Raw genomic sequence first — 23,398 nt, forward strand, 5'->3', positions numbered from 1 at the left:
GCAACTTAGTAGATTTCCATTTAAGACAATCAGAATGACAACATCACAGATAAAAACATTTGACCAAGGAAATTGTGAAACAACCCCCAGGCTCTGTCAGCAGATCCCCTGCTGAGTGCTTTGGATCAATAACCTGTAACAGCAATTCTAAACTCCACCGTGCCCTGCTCCTCGTACAATTTGTGTGTGTGTGTGTGTGTGTGTGTGTGTTTGCCTTTGAGCTCTTTTTTGACTTTGAATGGAAAGTGGCAGTGAAATAGTAGTATCACTGATAGTATCACTGTCACATATCTTCTTTGTGTTTAATCCATGTCATAAAGTTCAGTTTACATTTCTAACAGTGTCAGAGTTGGGAGGGCAGCTGCTGTCACCCAACTGGCTTTACTGAGCCAGGTGTGGTGACAGGTGAGTCTGTGGAGGCTACCTCTAGTTCTGGCCAACAGGTGCTGCAAGGAAAAGACGGGCTCTCCTGCAGACATGTTCCTCTCTGTACATGCCTCCTGGACGTTGCCATGCCCTGTCTGACTATTATCATGCTCCTAGACTGTGGAACACTATTATTCTCCTTATCCTCATTTTGAAGCCTGCACTCAGAACATGCATTTGACTTTTCCCTCAATGAAACGTTTTTCTATCTCTGTGTAACTGCCTACCACCTTTGTTCAGCTCAGTGATTACCTTCCATTCATCACTTTGTTCTCTGCCACTTGTTTTTCCACTATTTGTACTGAAGCTTTCTGATGTTTTCACCCATGCATGGACAGGGTGGGAACATTTCAGACAGCGTGTAAGGGCAACGCAGGTTCCACCCTCTACAAACCACGACAGGCACTCAGAATACGAACAGACAAACGTTTATGAACGGAAAGCATAAAAAAATCCTGCACAGTGTAACATTAAATACCTACCGCAAGGTGTCATGGTACAGACAACAAGGCCAACTTTCTTTTTTCTGTGCATGAACACATGTGCAATCATATTTAAGAAATAAAAAGTCTTCGCAGGGATTTTAACCTGCATCAAATTGTTTTTTCATACATTTATTTAGTGAGTGCATGATACGATTATCTACTTTTCTGCTAAGTGCAACTTTCGTACATTTAAAAAGAAACACGGTCCCTGAGTATAATGCATCTTTGAATAATCACTATCAGGGTCGGAAACAGAACTAAGACATAGCCTCGATGTCTCCGCCCACCAGCCTCCACCAACCAATGGAGAATCGACTGGACTACCTGTGTGGAAACTTCCAACCAATCAGCAACAGGAGTTTCGTTTCCTTGTTGCTCCTACCTTCTCGGCTGTGCAGTACCTGCCTCTTTAATTTAGCAACATCTGAACCGTGGCCCGTGTCTATGCTCAAATTATACCCAGACTTTAAAGGCACTCGGATAAATTCTAGTATGCAAGGGAGCGGATGACTTCACTGGCTGTTTGCACTGAGAAGTTCAATGCAGTCCTCTCACTGCGGGCTTAGGTTTCAGTCTCCCACGCAAACTTAGTTAAGCTGACTAGAAAGTCCAGTTTCTCTCAAGCGAGTTCTTGAGAAGACCAGAGAAACCTGGAGGCAACATGGACCTGGACAGGTAGGAGGAAATCATTAAAATGATGACTAATACCTTTTCTTCTAACGTTGACATGTCTTTAATTATATTCTATGTGCTTTGTTTGCGTGACTGTTCAACAAACCCTGTTTTATTTAACAGGATTTTAGTAGATCACTGTCTTAAACCAGTGAGCTACTAAAATTACTGTCAAGATCTGAGTCAATTATTTATATTGCAAATGATTCAATAAGTGTTTTAATTTTATTTTATTAAATGTGAGCCCCAGTTATTCTTTGGAGAACTTGCACTTAGTTTACAGTTTATTAGGAACAAGCGAATTAAAGTCTAATGCAACAGTTCTGTGGAATTGATGATGTGCAGTTTTTGTTCACAGCATGTGATGAAGAGATGTGAAGTCATCTGTTTGGTTATTGTGGATGTGGGAGTTTGCATTATAGCCTCATTAGTGCGAATGAGTTGGACAAAGTAATAAACAGCCGTCAGTATAATGCAATTTAATTCAACAGCATCACAGGATTTATTAATGTATTAGACTTCATTGTCTTTAGCTGCCAAGTGAGTACATAAACACACCTCACATGGAGCAAGTAATTAGATCGAAGCTTGGTGAGAAACAGCCTGGGGCTGACTTGGTGGCTTTGGCAGACGTCACTCCTCAATGACACATGGGCTTTACTGTATCAACATGACTTATTGTGTCTCTTCCCATTGTCTTTTGGCCCTGTCAGTAAAAGGCTGGTAGTGGTCGTGCCGAACGAGGTACCCGTGCCTTCCCGCCGAGTGTTCGACAGCGAGGATGACGCGTGGAGGAACTACCTGGAGAACCCACTGACCGCTGCTACTAAAGCCATGATGAGCATCAACGGTGATGAGGACAGTGCAGCAGTTCTGGGATTGCTGTACGACTACTGCAAGGTGCAGAAGGCTTTACACACGACTGAGGGAACGCTTTTACTGATGTGTTTCTAACAGGGTTTGTTGTGTTTGTTTTATTTGCTATGACTGTGTCAGGCTCCCAGAGACAGGAGACGTGCCTCCAGCCTCGGTAAACACACAGACCTCTCTGCTGTCGGGTCCAGTAACTATGGAAGCTTGGAGATTCTGGATCACCATCTTCAGGCTCTTAGATCCATGCCTGTCAACCTCTCTCTAAACAACACCACTGCTGCACAACGTCAGGGCTCCAAGTACGGAGCTACCAATGTACCAGAAGACATCAGAGAAGGAGATGGAAAAGCTGGAGCTGGAGCTGGAGGTGGAGGTGGAGGTGCAGTTGCTCTGGTTAAGACTGAAGGTCAGACACCCATGGCAGCGTCCTGTTCTGGTTCCTACGTAGAAGAGCCCAGCAGAGACCAGACAAAGATGCCTTACGAGCAGAGCTGCTATGATCTGAGTCTTTCTAGGTACTTGAAAAATGAACAGAGAGGCACGCCAGACAGCGTGCAGGAGGATGCTGCGGAACGAGAGGTGAGGGACTTGGAGTTGGCATTAGGTCTTGTTTTTCCAAAGTAGTACTTTTTGTTTCTGCTTGACGAGTACTCGTTTCCTGAAACGTCTCCTCTTTAAAACACACAGTATAAATTTGTTGTTTTTTTTTTTACAGATGTACCACATGAGTCCGTCCTCCAGAGCTGACAATCTCCACTACAGCCTACCAGTGTATGTTGATATTCACATACAGCAAACACACTGGCTTTTGTTTTGTTCTTAGCTTAGACGTTTGCTTTGTACCTCACTTATAAGTCACTTTGTATAAAAGCTTCTGTCAAATAACTAAATGGAAATGTTTCGGGGGAGATGCTGGTTTGTCAGATGCTTCCACACATGCTTATCTCTCACAGTGACAGTTTCCAGTACAGTCTGGAGGCGAGCCTGTCGATGCGCACGCGGCAAGGAGAAGGACCCATGGCTTACCTGAACCGTGGCCAGTTCTATGCTTTGACACTGTCCACGACCGGCTTCAGATCAGCTCTATGTCAGCACAGTGCGCGTGTGAGTGGACCAACGCTGTCGCGCAGGCCTGACGGGAGCCCCTGCAGTAGTGAGAAATGCACCATGGGAGGCTGTGAGCTGCAGCGGGACAGTGTTGTACAGGTGAGGGTCCTACTGTTAGTGTCGTGTCAGGTAGCATGAAACTTTGTTCTGAATCATTTTTCTTAATCTGCTGCTTTGGCCTAATCTCTCTCTGTCTCTGCTTCCACCGCAGACCGTTATCATGGTTGTCTTCGGGAAAGACAAGTGCAGAGACGAGCAGCTGAAGAATTGGAAATACTGGCACTCCCACCAGCACACTGCCAAACAGAGAGTCCTGGACATTGGTAAGGCCTCTTCAGTGATACACCTGCCGACTACACACACGTCTTGGTGAGGTTTAATAGCAGAACAGGTCGGATAAAGTGCTGAATATCACACCTACTGTAGCTATTTCCACTCCGAGCTTGCAGGTAAAGAGACAGTGAAAAGGAGAATCCCGTCACGTGTCCTGGTGAAACTCGACACAATTTGAATAACTGTCAATCCTTGATTCCCACAGGAGCTCAGCGAAGAGACAGCCAATAAGGCAGCATTTGCATAGACGTTAACAGGAGAAGTAGGTGGGGGCCTGGACTGGAGCCATATCCTGTATGATCAGCAGGAGACAGGCCTCAACCTGTGTTTGAAACTCAATAGAATCATTCACAGTTGTCAGAAGCTGTGGTGGTTGTGGTTTGTCTGTGGCTTTGTCTGTGGCAAGATCATGCCAATACCACGGTAAAATCCATAGCCTCATGTAGGTGGGTGGAGCAGCTGGAGTTGAGTTTGTTTTTCAGGAGGTAACAAGAGTCCCATAAGAATCTTTAGTAATTTACCAACAGGGCATATTCAGCGTTATGGAGCTATATCTATGTCAATCAGTGTCCCAGTGTCTGTTTCTTTAACAAAGGTGTGATGATTAAATAGTCTCGGGACGAACGATGTGACTCTGCTGAAACATATTCAGCTTATAGCAGCTGAAGCTCAATAATGAATTTCAAATCTTAAGATGCTCACAGGACCTTTACGTTTTCAGAGCTGTGTTGTGATGATTGTTGCCGGCTTGGAATAACGAGTTTTTCCACACTAGGGGAAAAAAAATAGAATCCAAACCGTTACCAGCAGCCTCCTGCTTCTCAGAGAGAACATGTGAATGTCACCACTTCTAGTTTGAACCATTGAACCATGAATGAAAGTCTCCCACCAACGAGTCAATCAGCCAGGCTTAATGTGTGTGCTCTTTTAAGAGATGCTGATTATAATATATAGTTAATATACTGCCTTTCATTCCATTTTACACTTTTGATGTGGTTATTCAGATTTCAGAGCCACAGCCGAGCTGATGTCTCTGCTTCCTTGCAGATTTGACCAAGATATGGTTCTTCACCTTTTTTAAACCACATCTAAGCTCTTTGCCTTTTTATCAGTGCTGTAGCGAAGCCTAGATAAACCTGCAGCGTCTGTGTACACCGTGTGAAGAGCTGTGGCTCTCCACATCAAACTCACTCCTCTTTTTTTTTTTTTTTACTGACATTTAAACTGAATTGCTCTTTAATTTCCCTGTTGTTCCCTGTTGACGCCCAAATATGTGGAGACAGTACATTGTTGTGTGTTGGCAAATTAGTTTCATCAGTTGAAAAGTTGCCAAAGTGTGATCTAGATACTCCAGAGCTCCAGTTGCTATTGAGTCTAAATAAACTGACAGTTTATTTAAAGGCAGAACAGTTTCCCAGCAGTGGGACAGAGCACGGCACTCGAGCACAGCTACTTTACTAGTTTTACCTGTAGTTTACTTGAATATTTACATTTCATGATTCTTTACTGCTCCTCCGTGTTTTTTGGTTTCAGTTCGACTTTCCAGAGCCCTAAGAGTTTGAAGCATGACTTGTGACGACTAACTGTGCAGAACTGTAGCAGATGGTAGAGGAGGCAGGGAGACGCCGGGCAGAGCCGAACAGACTGACTTTGGCTTTGGCATGAAAGAGCTGAGACATAAAAAGCAAAGTCGATAATATGAATGCAAATATGAGGAGCAGAACCTGTGTTTTGTTCTTTATTATTCCACTAATCTTCATAGAATCCTGTGAATGTGACCAGATACCAAATGACTACTAAACCTCTACTGTATTTTTATTTTAGATGTTAATAATCAAAGCTAAATTCACCATCACAAGATGCAACAGTAAAATGTTTCTTGTGCATTGACGTATCAGTAATGAACACTATACTGATGTAACATGATGCCATGTGTTGGAGAAACAGAACTCTTCATATTGACTCTACTGTTTATTTAAACAGTGTATTTTACATTCTTAATATTATTACTTTTTTTGTGTGCAGCCGACTACAAGGAGAGCTTCAGCACAATTGGGAACGTGGAGGAAATAGCCTACAATGCTGTGTCTTTCACATGGGATGTCACTGAAGAAGCCAAGGTAAAAAAAAATGAAAGTAATAATTGACATTTCACAAATAGGCAAAACGTCGAGCCTCTGTCTGCCGTGAGGGCCCCTTCTCTCTTTCTCTGAAGCCTTTCAAAACCTTTGAAATCATAAATGATCCAAAACTATCTCAGTAAATCCTCTGAGGACTATTGACACCTGAGCTATGCCAGACCCCTCTGTCCCCTCCCCCCTCAGCTGCTCGGACTTCCACCTTTTGTAAAGGTGACCAACACATACGGCCCACATGTATTCACACAGCATCAGGCCACCCTCAGCGTGTTCTGGACTGAGGAGATTGTGCCTGTAGCTTCTATTCAGCTACAATTGAACAAGTCCCAGCCGCACTGAAAGGGAGGTAATTGCAGCCTTCTGGGTTTGTGGGTAAACATTTACTGTTTGGTTTGAGTGTGTTCAGGTAGTTGTGTGATGATACAGTTCTCTCAGCTTCCGTTTCTTCTCTGCAAACTCGATGCAGTGATGGTCGAGGGATCCTGACTTCTTGTCCCTCGTATTATTCCAACAGCTGCATTAAGTCAGTACTGAGCCCAGAATATCTTTCCTGCAAATGGGAGCATTTTATTGTAGCAAAGCCTCGGACCGACTCTGCAGAGGAGCCGAGCTCTGCTGGCAGCGTTGAACGACAGGATGCGAGTTTCCCTGTGACTTCCTGTCCAGACTGTGAAGGCTGTTGGAAAGCTTGGACACTGTCCATCTTTAATGTCACTGTAGCTACTGCTACTTCCTGCTCTTGTCTACTTTTCCAGGTCGCGGACAGTTCATCAACAGGAACCTCTTGGTCCTCCTGACCAATCAGAGAGGGCCGGAGTCAGAGTCAGGAGCTGTCGCCATGCTGCACACTGACTTCCGTGCATTCCCAGAACCTACTGGAAATAACGTGGACGGTTATTTTGCGGAAAAATGGGAGCTCACATCCTTCAGAGACGGAGACAGAGACAGATCACGTTTCTTTTTCCATTTTATTTTCCAAAACATAATTGGACGTCCTGGAGGGATCTGACAATACAGAATAGATCAGATTTCATCCAAATAATCAGTTTTGTTCTTGTTGACATGGCTTTGCTGTTGCCAGGCAACAGTCATTGTTGTAGTGGAGTGTTAAATGTGTTGGCAGAGGAGATGAGACTGCGTCCTGCGGCACTGCTCCGTGTTTATGTTTGTTTGTTTGTGCCTGGTGGAGTGGATGGCCCCAAAACAGCAACTTTACGCTGCACCTATGAACTTGAAGGCATTTGCATGCTCATCCATCCCGTGAGCATGAACACAACAAGCCTCCCACACACACACACACACACACACACACACACACACACACACACAAGCACAAGCACAAGCACACAGCAGCCTGTGCACCCCTTCTGGAGAAATTGAAATGGCTTGGGTCTGTGGAGGTGTGAATCTGTGTGGAGGAGTGGAGGAGGCTCATTTGTGCTCCAGGCCCTTCCAGCAATCAGCCCTCACCTCTGCAGGTTCAGACACGATGCTCTCGACGCTGCGTAGTGGGAAAATCGCTGTTGAGCCACCGCGAGGAATCTCTACCGTTATCCGTCTGTGCTGACCTGTTGCTCAGGTTGTCGGTCCTGCTTAACTGGAAAATCCATCAGGTGTTTATGTTGCTTTGGAAAAGAAATGTCATCATTAACATGGGAAGTGTGTCAAAGATTCCCACTTTCTTCTGAATCATTCTCTTTCACAGGTGTGCTCTCACAAATCGTGATCATTTTGTGAGCATATGAAACCTTTGATATAAGCCTGAGTGTTGGACCTGCCCTTTGAACTAATGCTGCTGCGCTGACTCACGACCCCGTGACCCTTTTTACTCATCGCTGCGCAGTTTGAGTCAGGTCGAGATTCACTTTAGTTCAGACTCGCCGTCTGAGTCAGAACCGCCTGTAAAACTAATAAAACTAAGTAAGCTTCAGTTAATCGCAGCCGGATAAAAGGTTCTTATCGTTTAAAATAAAGAGTGCATTGTGCTGCCTTTGAAGTTACTAGTTGTTGCCTATCGTTGCACTTAACCAGTAAATTCAAATGATGTATTTCCAAGTTCCTGCTTGGGGAGAAGCTCGTAGCACACGCCACACGCCCTATTTGACCTTACAACGTGTTCATACAAGATTAAAGCTTCCGAAAGATACTTACAACATTTAGCACTTTATACATTTGCTCTTTTTCCTAAGTATGTTGAGCGACTGTACAACCTTCCCACATCTCTGCTGGCGGCTGCAGACGAACGCCACATTGGGAACCACTGCTGTAGGACAGCTGTGTGACTGCTGTCTTTTTTCTTTCTTCAGGTCTTCATCTCTGTGAACTGTCTGAGCACAGACTTCTCCTCGCAGAAGGGTGTGAAGGGGATGCCTCTGATAATCCAGATCGACACCTATGGCTACAACAGTTGCCGCAGCAGACCCATCCACAGGGCCTTCGCTCAGATCAAGGTCTTCTGCGACAAGGTGAGAAAGACAGCTGGCACTTTCGGGACATGTGACTAGTACTTTTTTTTTTTTTTGTTGACTTTTACTCTCTTGAAGCATTTTGTGCGTTCCACAGGGCGCTGAGAGGAAGCTCCGTGACGAAGAGAAGAAGCAGCTCAGAAAGAGGACGAAAGGTGCAGAGCTTTTTAAATCCTGAAAATGAGGATGTTTGCTTGAATTAAGTGCACATTAGCTGTGCTGGGGAGCTGGATTGAAATCAGCTGGAACAAGGTTGCAAAGCTCTGTTCTGGAAATGATAGAATTGAAAGAAGCTGACAGCAGAAGCCAAATGTAATCAAACCGCGATCAAATCTGCACTTCGAGTGGTTGCCTGGAAACAGACACTAAATTCACCGTCTCTCCGATTAGGGAAAAGTGGCAGCTCGGGACCGAGCTCTCCCATTAGGAAGGCTGATAGCACGCTGTTCAAAACCGTGACAGACCTGGAGTCCCAGCCTGTCCTCTTCATCCCTGACGTCCACTTTGGAAATCTCCAAAGAGCAGGGCAGGTGAGGGCTGCTTCCCTCACACACACCCACACACACACACACACACAGGACATGTCCTGCTCCAGCCTTGCAGCCTCCTGATGTCATTTCACTCTATTTACAGGTGTTTGCTTTCAACACAGAGGGGGTCGACAGAGACGGGTCAGTATCATTTCATTTCCACGCTGCTAGTTTGCTCCAAACTTTCCGTGTGTGGCACCACTTTCCTTTTCTTATATCACATCTGATGGAACAAAGAACAAAGCAAGGATTCAGATGATTTAAACAGTGTGTGTGTGTGTGTGTGTGTGTGTGTGTGTGTGTGTGTGTGTGTTTATACACGTGACAGGGGTGCCGTGGTGAAGAGGATGCCATGTGTGGCTGAAGAAGAGATCTGTCCACCACCACCCAAGAAGTCCAAAGTGGCTCAGGAGAGGAAAGGTTTGTAAATTTAGCATTTGTCATCTGAATTCTTGGTGTTTTTCTTCTTCTAAATCATTATGTCATAGAAAGATTGATGAGTTTTTGTTTTCTGTTCCTCTTGTCTAAAACATGCCTCATCAGTTCTTCTATATGTGAGGAAGGAGAGTGATGAGGTGTTTGATGCCTTAATGCTGCGGTCCCCAACCCTCAGAGCACTGATGGAAGCAGTGAGTATTCAGACTTTGCTTTAGCTGCTGTTTGATGACATTGGAAATGCAAACTGAATTTATTCATCTTAGAAAACAAATGTAATTAGTTTTAAATATAAAATAATGTCTCTTGGCTGGGAGCTCAGGGTGCTTCAACGTGTTTCAACATGTGTGCTGTTTCTTCACAGATCTCAGAGAAGTATGCAGTTCCTGTTGACAAGATGACCAAAGTTTACCAAAGAAGCAAAAAAGGGTGAGGCACACGCAGCAGAGACACAGTTAACAGAGTTAACAACTCTGTGAGGCTGAAATCAGAGGCGCAGAGATGGGCAGAAACTCAACGGAGTATTTAGAGTCATGTTTCTATTAGTGTGTAACAACCTGACAATGAGAATTGTTGAATTGTTGTATTTTCCATGGACGCAGAACTTATTATATCCATTTCAAGTAACTTCATCACCCGACATATTGCTACTCAGTGCAGTCTTAGACAACAACATAGCCCCTGGAGGCCACAGTAGGCTCTCTCATGCTTGGGTAGGTGGGGGGCAAGGGTGTGTGTGCACCTTTTAAGTACAACCAGAGATTAGAGAAGCCAAGTCTTTGGTACAGCGGTGATCTGAGTGAAATGCTAACATACATGGGTTTGCATGTTAGCGTTCCACGCCACATGGGATCACAAAGACACTTTTGTTGTTGCCGTTTATCAGTGTGCACCAAAATGGTGACCTGACCCGCCTTTTCTAGATCCACTCCAGTAGTCTGACTAACGACATGCAGATTAACTGCACTCGGTGGAGATCCTGTCTAATCTGTTAATGGTCTTCCTCAGGGTCCTGGTCAACATGGACGACAACATAATCCAGCATTACTCCAACGAGGACACTTTCATCCTGGCGATGGAGAGCTCAGCAGACTCCGTGCGCGTGACTCTGTCAGAGATCTGACTCTAGCGAGCCACAGCGCTGCACATCATCATCATATCGTCAGAGAGACGTGCTCACTTGTGGGGGACGCTTTACCCACGCCGTGTGTACGAATTGTGAATATTGTTAGCAGTATTAACATTTACGCCCTGGTGTCGCTGGATCTATAATTCCACTGTTATGGAGCAGACTGCAGGTCTGCAGGACTCTGTTCCACTATTAAACTTCCCCTGTGTGTATGTTTACTGGTTTTCCTCTCTCTGAAGAGGCTGTAGTCATATTTATGACATTAGTTTGGGACTCACAAAGCTCAACCGGTCCATCCATTTACACACTGGTCGTCTGAGGCTTCACGTTCTCACTCGCTGCCTGTTTATAGTTTACTTGTCTCGTCTGTCCTTCATATGCTTGGTGCACTGAGATGTACAGTCTTTTAAATGAGTCAATAAATATAGTTTTATATGCAGCTGTCTCTCTTGATTTCTTTTACTGATAAATGGATTGAAGTGGACATAACTTACATAGTAATAAGTCCAATCCAATCAAAGATGGTTTTTAAAACCCCACAACCCAAATATTGCTATGAATCCCGTACTAGGGCAGCTACGCACAAAGTGTAATAGTTATGAAATGTTAACTTCTACAGAAAATATAAATAAAATACATGAAAAGAATTCTACAATAAGTTGTGTTGGCCAATCCACTACTAACACACAGAAATATTCTAACAACTGCAGACATGGAAATGTGTGTAGTCTCCAGAGGACAAAGCCTGCTGTGATGATTACCAGACTTAAAGGATATGTTCAATTTTCTTTCAAGTGTTTGTTAAAACAACTGTCAGGTGCCCACATCAGAAGTGAAGCTCTTTTTCTCTGTAATCATTGCTCCTGTTCTGACTAGCTGTTGAAAGCACTACAGTGATCCTCGAGGATGAGGATTGGCCACCCTTGGTACATATTTCTCAACATTTCGATGAAACATGAGCATTCAGCTAAAAGCCCCGGCTCTGTAGCAGATGCAGAGGGTGGACGTCTGACTTCAGCAGGAGGTATTTCATATTACACGGAAGTTGTTAATCTTCAGAAGCTGAACCTTAAGATGCAGATAATTGAGGCTTAGGCACTAAGGTTGAGTGGTTAGGGTTAGGAGATATTAGATATTAGTCATGGCGACAGGCCCCAGAAACATTATAACACTAACTAGCGGCTGCTATAAACTTGTTTCCTTCATCATTGTAAACACCAACTGTGGTAGAAAAGTAAGTCAAGGACTGTGAAACCAGGCTAAATACAAGTACTTTGAGCGCTGTATAAAGAAACATTTAGACACAGATAACACGGTTTCAATTTTTTTAAAGCAGTTTTCTCAGGCTTTAAGAAAAAACACAATATTCCACAATTAATCAGATCCCACATAAAAGTGTGCACACAAATTGTAAATTTAATTATTGTCTTTTAAATTTGACAAAAAAACAAAACTAAACAACAACAACAAAACAAAAAACAAACCAACAGGAAACCATACAAAAACTACTAAATGCAACAATTACAAACATTTTGTTCAACAGGTAACAATTGCACAGTATAAAGTTTTCTACAATACTGTTTTTGTTTTTATTTGGCACTTTGACCACAAGATGCAGTTTTGTGTTTTATCAGAAATGTTGCACCTGATGCAGCTTTAAAAAAAGAAATCATAACAATACAATAAGAGCAACATATTGTGACAGTATCTTGCAGTAGTTGTGATTCTTGTTATTATTTTGTTTTTTCTTTACAAAAAAAAAAAAAAAAAAAAAAAAAAAAAAAAAAAACAGCAGTTCTTTAATAAAACATTCAAAGCCTTTCTAATTAGGAGACAATGCAGTAACTGAAAGGGTTTTCCTGGGCCCTGGAGGGGGATGCGTTGCATTCTAAAAGGGAGACCTTTAACGTCATTTTAGGAGTGTGCTGTTGCACCTGAGCAGAAACAGAAGGAGCGACAGGGGATGTATTAAAGCGGGGCTCCAGCACTGCGTGCATGTAGTTGAAACTGTGCATGTGTGGCCAAGTTATAGACGTAACTTGAAGGTGAATGTAAGAAAGCTCTTATGTACATTATTTGTTGTGGATGTTGGTCGTCCTAATGCTCCTCTTTGTTCCCCTCTGTGAAGTTATTCGTGTCAGTATTGGCAGTCCATATCCTGTCAAAGACACTGCCCACTGCTAGTACGAATGTTGACAACACTAACATACAGAAGCAAGCACAGAGCTAGAGTGGCGACTGCCTGTTTGACCACTGATATCCATAATCACACATTAAAACTACACACATGCGCTTAAGTCACATGCATATGTGTTAATTAGTCTATGCACCCCTGTATCCAACTGTTCGACAACTGATTCAACATGCGGCATTTAAAAACATCTAAAAATTAATGTGAAGAAGTGTGTTTTGCGTTCTTCATGTCAAAGAAACTGGTTTGTATGCTTGATATCCTGCAATTAAATTAACTTTTTTTAAAAATGAATTTTCTTTGTTCTCTTCGGAGCAGTATGGTCAGTGTGCTTCACAAATCTAGGTGCACTTTACAATATCTACACTGTACTCAAATACTTTAAGGCTAGTTTTCTATTTTATGTCAGACTAGAACATCCTCTGTCAAATTCTTACTAATAGAAAAACCGCTAGAACAGATGATGGATAAAGGGATGCGTTTCATCCTTCATTACATCATGGAGACTCCACAAAATCAAACTAATGATTAGGGCGCATATGCATAGTAGCATAATATTACATGTTCCTGTTGTCCCAGCACAAAATATGAAAACAAAGTCTATCAAGTTTGCAAAATACACAAACGCACAAACACATTCTCACAGTAAAAAAGAGGATGCTTAAAAGCAGTACTCATTCTGAGTGAAGATCACACTTCACAAGTCCTCTCGGTAGATTCAATTATCTCACCTTGCAGTGCAGCCTGTTCTTCAAATATATTCACCCTCTTTCTCTCTTGTTGTCTCATGCACACACTGTGTCTATGATACACATTGGAGGCTCTGTGTCACCCCGGTGGGCACAGAGAGCCAAGCAAAGACACTGATACAGAGACTCCAGTTTATATTTTATATACACAATCTACTGTAGACCTTCATCATACTCTTGACATGCCTATAGGAGAACTGAGGGGTCCGGATCAATCATAATCAGTGGGGGTTGGATAACCTCAGGAGGGTTTGGAAAGTGTTCAGGTTCAGTCTTTGTTGGGTTTTGAAGGGTTCAGATAAACCGCTCAAGCAGGGAAAAAAAACAAAACAACACTGGAGAATGTGGCTCCTGTTCCCATCTTTGAAGTCCTCCGGGCAAATTGAAGGTCTGTTATCTTCATCGTCATCAGCTCGTCATTCTTCATCATCAGTCTGCTCCGTAGTGGAGAGTCAAGGGCATTGAGAGTCAACCAAAGAAGCACTGTGAGGAGAGAGGTGAAGACGAACACCATGATTAGCATCGGCACAACAACAGGTGCTGATAAAATATACTGAAATAACAAACATAAGAAAAAGCTGAACAGTGAAGTTAAGATAAGAAGGAGTGACCTAATTAATTAGGAAAAATAAAACACTACTTCTAGAAAAGAAGCCAAGACCTGGCAGGTGTCACAGGTATTAGGAGATTTAACATCGCTGACAGAAAAGTTTACTCTGTTTTTTTAAATGTTCACCACAGATTATTTTCTTTTTTATAACAGACTATTAGGAAACGTCAGATCCTGTTCATATCACAGTGGAGTTGTTGCAGACCATGGAGCTATTTCAGAAACTCCTCAATCTTGTGGGAAACTCCTAAAGTTTTTCTCCTGGGGCAAATAATCAGTTGTTCCTCTAGAGATGACAAACAAAGAAATTCTCTTGATCTATTGCAGAAATAGATAATCAATCCTCCCCATCTCCATCTCTCTTTAGAGAGAAACTGCAAAGAGAATACCACCTCCTTTCCACAGACAGAGTCACACACCTGCTTATGAAAAACCTTCCATAATATCTGTGAATTTGGAGATAAGGCCAGTAATTTATTTCAAATCGTCTCCTTTTTCTGTGCTCTAACTTATACCACTATCTCAGCTGAACAGAACTTGGCATTGGGGACAGAAATTTTAACAGCAAAAATTCAGGAAGGTATTAAAAAACAAGACACCTGGACTGGATGGATTTGACTCAGGAAATAACTAAAGAAAAACAAACAAAACAATTCAACAAAAACAAACAAACAAACAAGGATCCAGTGTCTCTTTATGCCCATGAGCTGTTACCGTATACCTCTGACTCCCACAGCTCTGTCCATCATATCCTCATGTGCTTAAACTGATCTGGAAAACTATGCGGATATAACATCCTTCCCTCCTTCATTTTATTTTCTACTACTAGGTCTGTAACATACAACCAACGTTACAAGGCATGCAAGATGATATAAAGGAGAAATAAATAAAGAGCGATGTTTGGATGCTAAGAGAATACGCTTCTGGCCATTTCATTTCAGTTCGCTATTATGTACTCAGTCATTACCCCTAAAAGGTAATCCTGTTGTCTGCCACTGAACCATAAGATCCACCAGATAAGAACCACAGGAAGCTGGGAAATGAACCTAGGTGAGGCTGTTAGACGGGAATGCAGGAAAACCCTTCTCAGGCAAATACATACCCACTTGCTATCTATAGCCAATACCAAGGCCAACCAGCAGGTCATAGACACATGTTCTTGCCCTAAACTTGTGACATTCTGGGCCATTATTTTAATGTCTACTCTAACATACTGTAATAAAAATAATAATAATAATAAAATCTCTCCCAGGATTTTACCATATACACATGAAGAGGTAAAACAAGTTATTGTATGTTATCTTTATTAAAGAAGAAAGAATGCTGAGGTAGTGTTTCTAAGAAGAGGTGCTCTCAAACGCAGCGCTTCCTACACATGGAAACGAAGCTTCAGAGCATCAGCACTTTCAATACCTACTTTAAAATACCAGGCCACCTCCTACAAAGTCTCTCATATCTGTCCATGAACTACAAATAGTCCCAAAGCCAGTGACATTGTTCATGACCCATCCCACATCCTGCACAGTGCACACAGCCTCTGAATAGCTTCCCTCTGGCAGGTTGTCTTCACCGCCTCAGAGAAACACCTCCATTCCTGAGGCTGGACTGTAACTTTCTTACTGCCAGTTACTTTCTAAACTTTTCTGAAACACTTTCTTTCAGTAGCACTCACCTCTCTGAACTTCCTACACTTTGCCATTACACTTCCTACACTTTGGGAACTGCAGCTTTCAATACGAGCTGTATCTCAGGTGAATGTGAGCCTTACATGTTATGCTGGAGCTTCTAGTTTAGAATTGTCCAGCACTGCTGGGGTCGCACTGCAACAGGCGCACGATGGAGGGATCGCTCTTAGCTCCTTTGATGAACTCCTCCAGAGACAGCTTGCCTGAAACACATACAGCATGAAATTAGAGAGAGAAACTGAGGGATGGTAAAAAGGCTAAAGCAAAAAAGTCTCCTGTACTAAAGTCTTACCACAAAGAAAAAAAGAGCACAGACTATAATGGCTTCCTGTTTCAACTGAATGACAGTAATTACCGACACTGACAGTATTACAGTATGGTATATTTGAACTCTCTCTCCTGTGTAGTCTCTACCCTAATGAGCGTGTTTATCCATTCCACTGTGCAATTGCCTGCTAGGACATACAGCAGGAAGCCTTTAACAGCCTTTTATCTGTCAGCCCTTTTTTTGATGGTAAATGGTTAGAACAGGTGATGGACTCAACCTCATAAAGGTTTTTCAGAATGATTTACTGAGATCATAACCACAAGAGAGTGATTCTTGTATGTCACGTCCTGCTTTTCACCAACAGGTGGCGGTGTTGAGGTAGTCCTTCTTACTCCTGACCACATGTATTAGAATCAAGCTGGCTCTCTCATGCCGACAGCGTGTTCCTCACGACTTGTGAATCTTTCTAATTAAACTCAAAACAAAGACAGCACATTTCCACGTCCAGGTCGATGAAATCCCTTTTTTTTTTGGGGGGGGGGGGGGGGGGGGGGTTCTGCCTTTGTCCTGCTGTCACTCTTTTCCAAGTCCCTCTTCCCTCCTCCTCTCTAGCTCTGTTCCAACCCACTCCCTTTCACCATGTCTCCTCCTGCTTCTACCCACACTAGTCACTAATTCCTCGCTGTCCATCTCTCTCACGTCCTATCATGTTTCTGCGTCTCTTGTTCACAGGGTCACTGTGGAGTGTTTCTGTTGTATGAAAGTGCTTTGTGAGCATTTACCCTGTGTCGTGTGCGACTGTAACTACAAGCGTGTAAAGTGTGTTGCTGGTGAATTGCTGCTTCAGGCTGCATGGCTCTGCAAGTGCTTCCATGATTGTAATCCACGCCGGTTCATGTAAATGACAACAGCTGCTGGTCAGCAAACCAGGAGACAAAATACCTGCTGTGTCTTGATTTTACAGAAACCAGTTAATTAATTAAGCAATAAGCAATGAGAACCAAAATGGCTCTGATCAGCCTACCATCCCTGTTGGTGTCCATTTGCCTGAAGATCTTCTCTGTCCTCTTCTCAGGTGTTGACTCGTCCTCAGGCATCTTCATCACAGAGGACACCATCTTATAGATCGCCTGCATGGGAACACAAGTGAAGTCATGGAATAAATGGTTAATCCATATCTCAAGAAATACAAAACACTACTACTACTACAAGTATAATAATAGTAATGGTAAAAATATTATGATTATCAAGATTCAGAAATTTTCCCTTTTAAATAATAAATTAAACACATATTTTATTGGACATGGTTGACTTCAAATGTTCCACTTTTTTTAGATTGAATGTGTGTGTGTGTGTGTATGTGTGTGTGTATTTATCCAACTACAACGGTTTCCAAAACTGCATTACATGCAGCACTATGTGTTGTGTACATAAGACTTCTATTATGTGTGTGACATAGATGACTGTGTTGGTGTCATTCCATGAAAAAAGGAGAAATCAGTTTATCCGTTTTCTCAGAATTTGAAACTGACAAAAAATGAAAGAGAGAAAAAAAAAAAAAAAGAAATAAAATGGGTCAGATAAAAAAATATAAAATACATTAAACAATTATGCACACTTAGCTACTTCTATAATTATATAACCATAACTAGTGTGTCAGGCCAAATTGTTGTAAATACAGTATATGCAAAAGGAAACTTATGATCTATACAAATTATGAACACATTATGGATATTTTTATCCTTAATAACCGAATGAACTATTATTCATTGTGCTGTGAATTATCCATGCCACATTAAGATCAAAAGCTGGCTGACCAGAGCTGAAAAGATTAAGTCGGTTTCTTAAAAGCATGATCTGCTCTCTAGAAATATTAAGTTAGTTAATTTGTTCCAAGAGACATTATATTTGTTTCATACATGCAAATAAGCACTGGTGCTCAACTTGTGCAGCAGACACGGAGCATGACAAGCATGAATTGTTTATGTTAACTGTGTGAGAAGGATTATATTCTTTTATGTTTTACCCATGCTGTCATTTGTCATCATCATCATCATGTTTTCAGACAAACATTAATTTCTCTGAAGTCTCTGTACAGTAGAACTAATATGTTAGCAACTTGAGTTTTCTATCAACTAGATGGTTTAACATGATGGTTAAACGCTACTGTGTGTGTGTGTGTGTGTGTGTGTGGTATTCCAGCAGGCTGTTTTATTTTTAAAGAATGAAGTCAGAAAAACTAGAACATAGTGGAAGCTATTAGAACATTTCTACCCACTGTGTACCTCTGACAGGGCTTGCTATTTAGTTCTGGCAGGTGCAGGCCTGGATTGGACAATACTGAAATAGAATATACATATTCACTTCTGTGAATTCTGTGTTGACACAATGAACCATAAGTTGATGGCGCAGTAGAAGGAAATACATATAATAATGCCTAATGTATTTTACTTAAGTGTCATTGTATGGCATTTAAATTCTTCTTAACCTGAAGATTCATTCAGTGCTACATGGTGTTCAGCTGCTGTCTTAAAGGACAGGAAATACCCTTTTCTGTGTATTCCAAGACAGCAACAAACTGCAAGTTCTCTGTGCCTTTACCCATTCAAGACCAATTACAATTTATTGCTATATGTCTACTTGTTGCACTGCTTTACCGCTCTGATTACATTTTTATGTTTTAAGTAGGGAGGGGTGGAGACAGCGATACACACATTCACACACACATTGCCTCACAGACTATTTATCAGTGTTGTTTCTCCTGTGCTCTCTGTCGCACTGCAGGTTGTTTGGCAGTAAACGGTGCAATCGCAGCCCACTCTCTCTCTGTTTCTAATAAGAGGTGGATTTGAGGGGAATGGGAGCTGACATGAAAACAGAGGATGGCAGTTTGGATTACAGAGCAGCGGGAGCTTTAAATAGGTGCTGGTTATGCCTCCTATTACACAGCGGCAGGGCAGCTCAGCTCCTGAGTCACAGTGGTCTCCAATATTGTAAACTGGGGATTTAGCTGCTGGTCTAATCCAGGCCAATGACGTGGAATAAGCTTATGTTTCTAAATCCCAAAATTACAAGCAACCAATAAGAAAAAAATGATCTGCAGCTTATAGCCTTTTCAATATTTGGCATTACACTTAGTGCTAGGTGTCATTAACACCAATTACTACTATGAGCACACTATTTTCTATTGATGTTATTGGTTCAATCCCACACAGATGAGACAGCCTGATGGATAAACTTCTCTTTGTGGCTCTTTTAAAATGGGGAAATTACTTGCAGGTTGAATGGGATGTTTTCATTGCAATTTTGTGAGTGGCCACTAAATCAGACTGGCTGACTAATGACATCACAATTACCTTTCTTAAAGCAACAGTAACTATTTTAGTGTAGATATGCTACAAAATGTATGTTAATGTGGAGAGGTGCTGTCAAAGGATTCAGACACAGACCACAGACCAGCCTAGCAGCAGTGCAGAGATAGTCCCTTTTGAAAACTAAAAAATTGAACTAATCAGAAGGTTAAACCCTGTGCTTCACATACCAAAGGTCCCTTGTGCACATCTATGAAGCATCACAGGTTTTGACACTGCATCATTATTTCTCACTATTACTTTTTGGAGTAACATACTACTGCTAGCTTGATTCCTAAAAGTTACATACTGTAACTTTAATAATAATTTCCCATTTGTCTTTGTCCTTATTTCACAGCACACAAGTTTAAAGCTATAATTATAATTTATATATTTATTGAGATTTGTATAATAACAATAGATCAAATTATCGAATATACACAAATATTTCCTTCAGCTTTGCAGAGTATTTTAGCCTCTTTCTGCTCATTTTGTTGATTTTCTGCACCATAATTGTACTGTTTTTAGTAATTATCAATGCCATTTTTACATGCCACAGCAAACTGTATCTAGTGAAAACACTGTACATTACCTGCCCAGTAACAAACATCAGCCAGATAAAGTTACTGGCCAGGTGGTGAACAAAGCCAATTACCGTATTTTCCGCACTACATACTATATATCAATTTTCTCAAAAGCCGACAGTGCGCCTTATAATCCGGTGCGCCTTATATATGGATCAATATTGAGCCGCAACAGGTCTCGCAACTACGGTAAACAGCCGCCGACTCCATTTCCCTCGTAGAAGAAGTAGCGCGCAGTGCATGCTGGGATATATGACTGCACGAAGCGTGCCGTTATTTCCATTTGTGTGTTTGTGCAAAGACCCCAAAATGGCTCCTATTAAAAGACACTCTTACGACGCAGAGTTTAAACTCAAGGTCATCAGTCACGCAGTAGAACACGGGAATAGACCAGCAGCGAGAGAATTTAACATTAATGAATCAATGGTGCGGTTTCTTGTCTTTACTGGAGCTGTGAACTGAGGAGTACATTGCTCTCAACTATATTTTATCCTATCTTTTCTTTATGGAACTGAAAGAAACAGAAAGAAACTATATTAACAAATAATACACATCGTTAAACATTTGGTATGTTACACTCACGCACGCTAGCTTGACTTGAATGAAGCTAATTACAATAACACGCACACGTAATTTATTACATGTAACAGGTAACAACTAACATACTTCTAATGACAATAAACGTGTTAATACTTACAAAGACACATGCTTTCCAAGGCACAAACGTATAAAGCACACTCAGTATATACATGAACCAGTTGGTTTTACTGTGGAAACTAAACTAGCTTACCGACGGAGAAAATACGTCAAACAGAGAGTGGAAAGAGCGCTCACTCTGCAACTAATTATCTTAACAAAGATCAACTAAAATACACAACTCTCACTCTGATAAATTTTAAGAACAATACTATAATACTTTTTAGCTGCCTTTGTCACAACTTATTGTTATTCATTTATCACTTGAACTGAAAGGCACGACACGGCCACAACACATCATCAACATGGACAAAGATAAACTTATAGTGCGGAAAATATGGTACTGTTGGCGACCAAATTATAGTTCAGTGGAGAGTGAAAATTGGATATTTACATATACATTTAAGATCTGCTGGATGTGTAAAGAAGCAGCTTGCTATTTTTACAGTTTAGACAAACTTCACCATGCTGCGTCAGTCTGAGCTGCATCCTTTCTACCACCAGAAAAAAGAAGGCTCTTTCATTTCCTTTCAGTGAAGAGCACATTGTGTCCTGCAAGAAAAAGCCTAAGCCTCAGTTATGTGAGGACAGACGGTTGGAAAAAAAGCACATACATAGCTATTTCCAGCTTACACCTCTGGGTTAATACCTGGTGACTTATGAATGAGAAGGAAATCATCATCTCGTATGCAAATATTCTGCTTATTACCTGAGACACCAAAATGAAAAAATAAATGTAGTATAATTTCTATGGCGACTTTATCTGCCTGAGCAGTGATCTATTCTTCCACCGTGTTATATTGTTCTGTTTCACAAAATTACCAGTATCAATGGTCTCTCTCTTCATTTTTGCCAATTGGGACAATGAACTGTGTGCTGTCTGGCATTGGCAGACATCTGACAGGCACTCTGTGCCTTTCTGCTTCTGATAAAAAGTAAAAAGAGGCTAGATATTAACTGCTAATGAGTGGATGAGACAGTTTCATCTTTTTCCCTGCCTTTAGATTTTTGTCATTATCTGAAGAGGATGAGCCAAGCTGGCTGTGATCTCTCTCTTTCAATTACTCCTACAGCAAGGGCAATTATGAGAATCACCAGCATTTACACACTCTCTGTAGGAGAGCATTAGCTGGATCCCAGTCAGTGGCAAATGGAAACAAGTGTGAATAGAGAACATGAAGACCCCTGTGAGAGGAATGACAGGCTCCTTTGGATGAAGCACTGGAAAGTGCTAGCCACAATAATACTGTTATGTGGACAGTTAGTGCTAGATTGGCATTATATTGTTGTTCTCAGTGCTACTGTCTCAGCAAGTTCTTTATAGCACTTACTTTTTTATTGTAGATAGAGCTACAGTGGTCCACATTCCAAGAATGACCTTGCCCAGTTACTGCATGTTGTCAGTATAGTCATGATAAATGTTCTCATTGGCTTGGGGTTACCATTATGGATGACAGATAAGTCTAAAAAGATAGCTGCCAAAACATACGCTGACAATTGTGAATGAAATTGGTTGTGACATTCATCTGAGTGTAGTCTCTTTTGAAAGGCTGGGTGTTAGAGGTCTTCAATGGGTTGTCAAATGATATCACCACTGAGAGCAGGTTTTTATTGTTAGCTTGTGCAAATTTAGTTTGTTGCTCCTGGCTGTTGGTAAGATAGCAACAGAATCTATATGAATGAGCTAGTGTGGGCATTTGTCCCTGTGATAGACTGATAGACCCAACTGTCGTGAGACGAGAGGCAAGGTACACCCTGGACATGTTACCAGTCTGTCACAGAGCGGACATATAGAGACACGCAACCATTCACAAGCACCATCTTGTCATCGCATTAAGTATTCATAATTATTAATTCTACTCATCAGAGACCCAGGATTGATAAGAACTAGCGCAAATACATTTTAATGCTTTACAAAGTTAACCTAAACTTTAGGAAGTGTAAATGCTCCAATGCTAATAGCATAAGACTATTATGACTTGCCAGAGTTCTTTATGGGACATGATTGAGTTTACGGGATCATGAGATAGAAATCTGTCCAGATCAGTCTGGACTATAGTGGTGGAAAGATTGACTAATACTGTCATTAAAGCATTCATAAAAGCATGCTGAGGTATAATCTGCATCAAGGTATAACATATGGAGCTGAAATAATTTCTCTCAACCTAAACTGAACTAGCTCAGCACCATAACAAAGCAGTGAATACGATAACGAGAGTGAGAAGGCTGGAGCTTCTAGGTTACATTAGTTTATCACTTTCATCATGACCCAAACCTGTATAAGTGGCAGAAAATGAGTGGATTTAGCTTCATGTGATTGACCTGCCAAACTCTGATACCTCTAAAACCAGATTCTATGATAGCATTAAGCTGCAGTCTTTACTTAAATACTTTGAGCTCAGGTTTCATTTTAATATCCGCAGTTACATGTACTTGCAAAAGTCAGTCCTACCTTCAAACTTTTCTTTTAAGCTGACTTTATCTCTGCAGAGGCGGGTGGCTTTAAACCAGGAGAGTCAGCCAGCCAAATGCAGAGAGGGGGAAGATGGACACAAGGATAGATGAATACTGTGTGTTTGTGTGTGTGTGCATGTGTGCGAGAGAGAGCGAGAGAGATGCAAAGAGAGAAACTTAAATGGCCTTGGGCTTTTTCTAAGAGTGCACTTCAGCAA

General features: G+C 41.7%; 2 protein-coding genes across 5 annotated transcripts in view; one reads left to right on the forward strand and one right to left on the reverse strand.

Annotated features, from left to right (window-relative positions):
- Nucleotides 1-1,297: 1,297 nt before the first annotated feature.
- On the forward strand, nt 1,298-11,032 carry LOC113170534 (grainyhead-like protein 2 homolog). Its single transcript, XM_026372657.1, has 15 exons — nt 1,298-1,586; nt 2,297-2,483; nt 2,580-3,035; nt 3,172-3,227; nt 3,410-3,662; nt 3,775-3,886; nt 5,922-6,016; nt 8,341-8,499; nt 8,597-8,654; nt 8,890-9,029; nt 9,133-9,170; nt 9,358-9,449; nt 9,573-9,658; nt 9,829-9,893; nt 10,473-11,032. The coding sequence occupies exons 1-15, from the start codon at nt 1,573-1,575 to the stop codon at nt 10,585-10,587; spliced, it is 1,926 nt and encodes a 641-aa protein (XP_026228442.1). The 5' UTR covers nt 1,298-1,572; the 3' UTR covers nt 10,588-11,032.
- A 1,317-nt stretch (nt 11,033-12,349) lies between these two features.
- LOC113170181 (neurocalcin-delta A) overlaps nt 12,350-23,398 on the reverse strand; it is a 52,742-nt gene continuing 41,693 nt past the window's right edge. For all 4 annotated transcript variants that reach the window (XM_026372142.1, XM_026372140.1, XM_026372141.1 and 1 more), the window contains 3 exons: nt 17,121-17,226; nt 15,912-16,031; nt 12,350-14,016 (listed from right to left, as the gene is read on the reverse strand). In XM_026372142.1, coding sequence (XP_026227927.1) covers nt 15,934-16,031; nt 17,121-17,226 — 204 coding nt within the window. In that variant the 3' untranslated portion in view covers nt 12,350-14,016; nt 15,912-15,933. The remainder of the gene's footprint in view (nt 14,017-15,911; nt 16,032-17,120; nt 17,227-23,398) is intronic.

The sequence above is a fragment of the Anabas testudineus genome, chromosome 16 (genome assembly GCF_900324465.2).
Source record: "Anabas testudineus chromosome 16, fAnaTes1.2, whole genome shotgun sequence".
Taxonomy (NCBI): Eukaryota; Metazoa; Chordata; class Actinopteri; order Anabantiformes; family Anabantidae; genus Anabas; species Anabas testudineus.

What these genes read in the sequence shown, in the direction of transcription:
- LOC113170534 (XM_026372657.1), top strand. An exon ending in CTCCACTACAGCCTACCAGT is followed by an intron (nt 3,228 to 3,409) that starts GTATGTTGATAT and finishes TATCTCTCACAG; the next exon opens with TGACAGTTTCCAGTACAGTC. An exon ending in GCTCAGAAAGAGGACGAAAG is followed by an intron (nt 8,655 to 8,889) that starts GTGCAGAGCTTT and finishes CTCTCCGATTAG; the next exon opens with GGAAAAGTGGCAGCTCGGGA.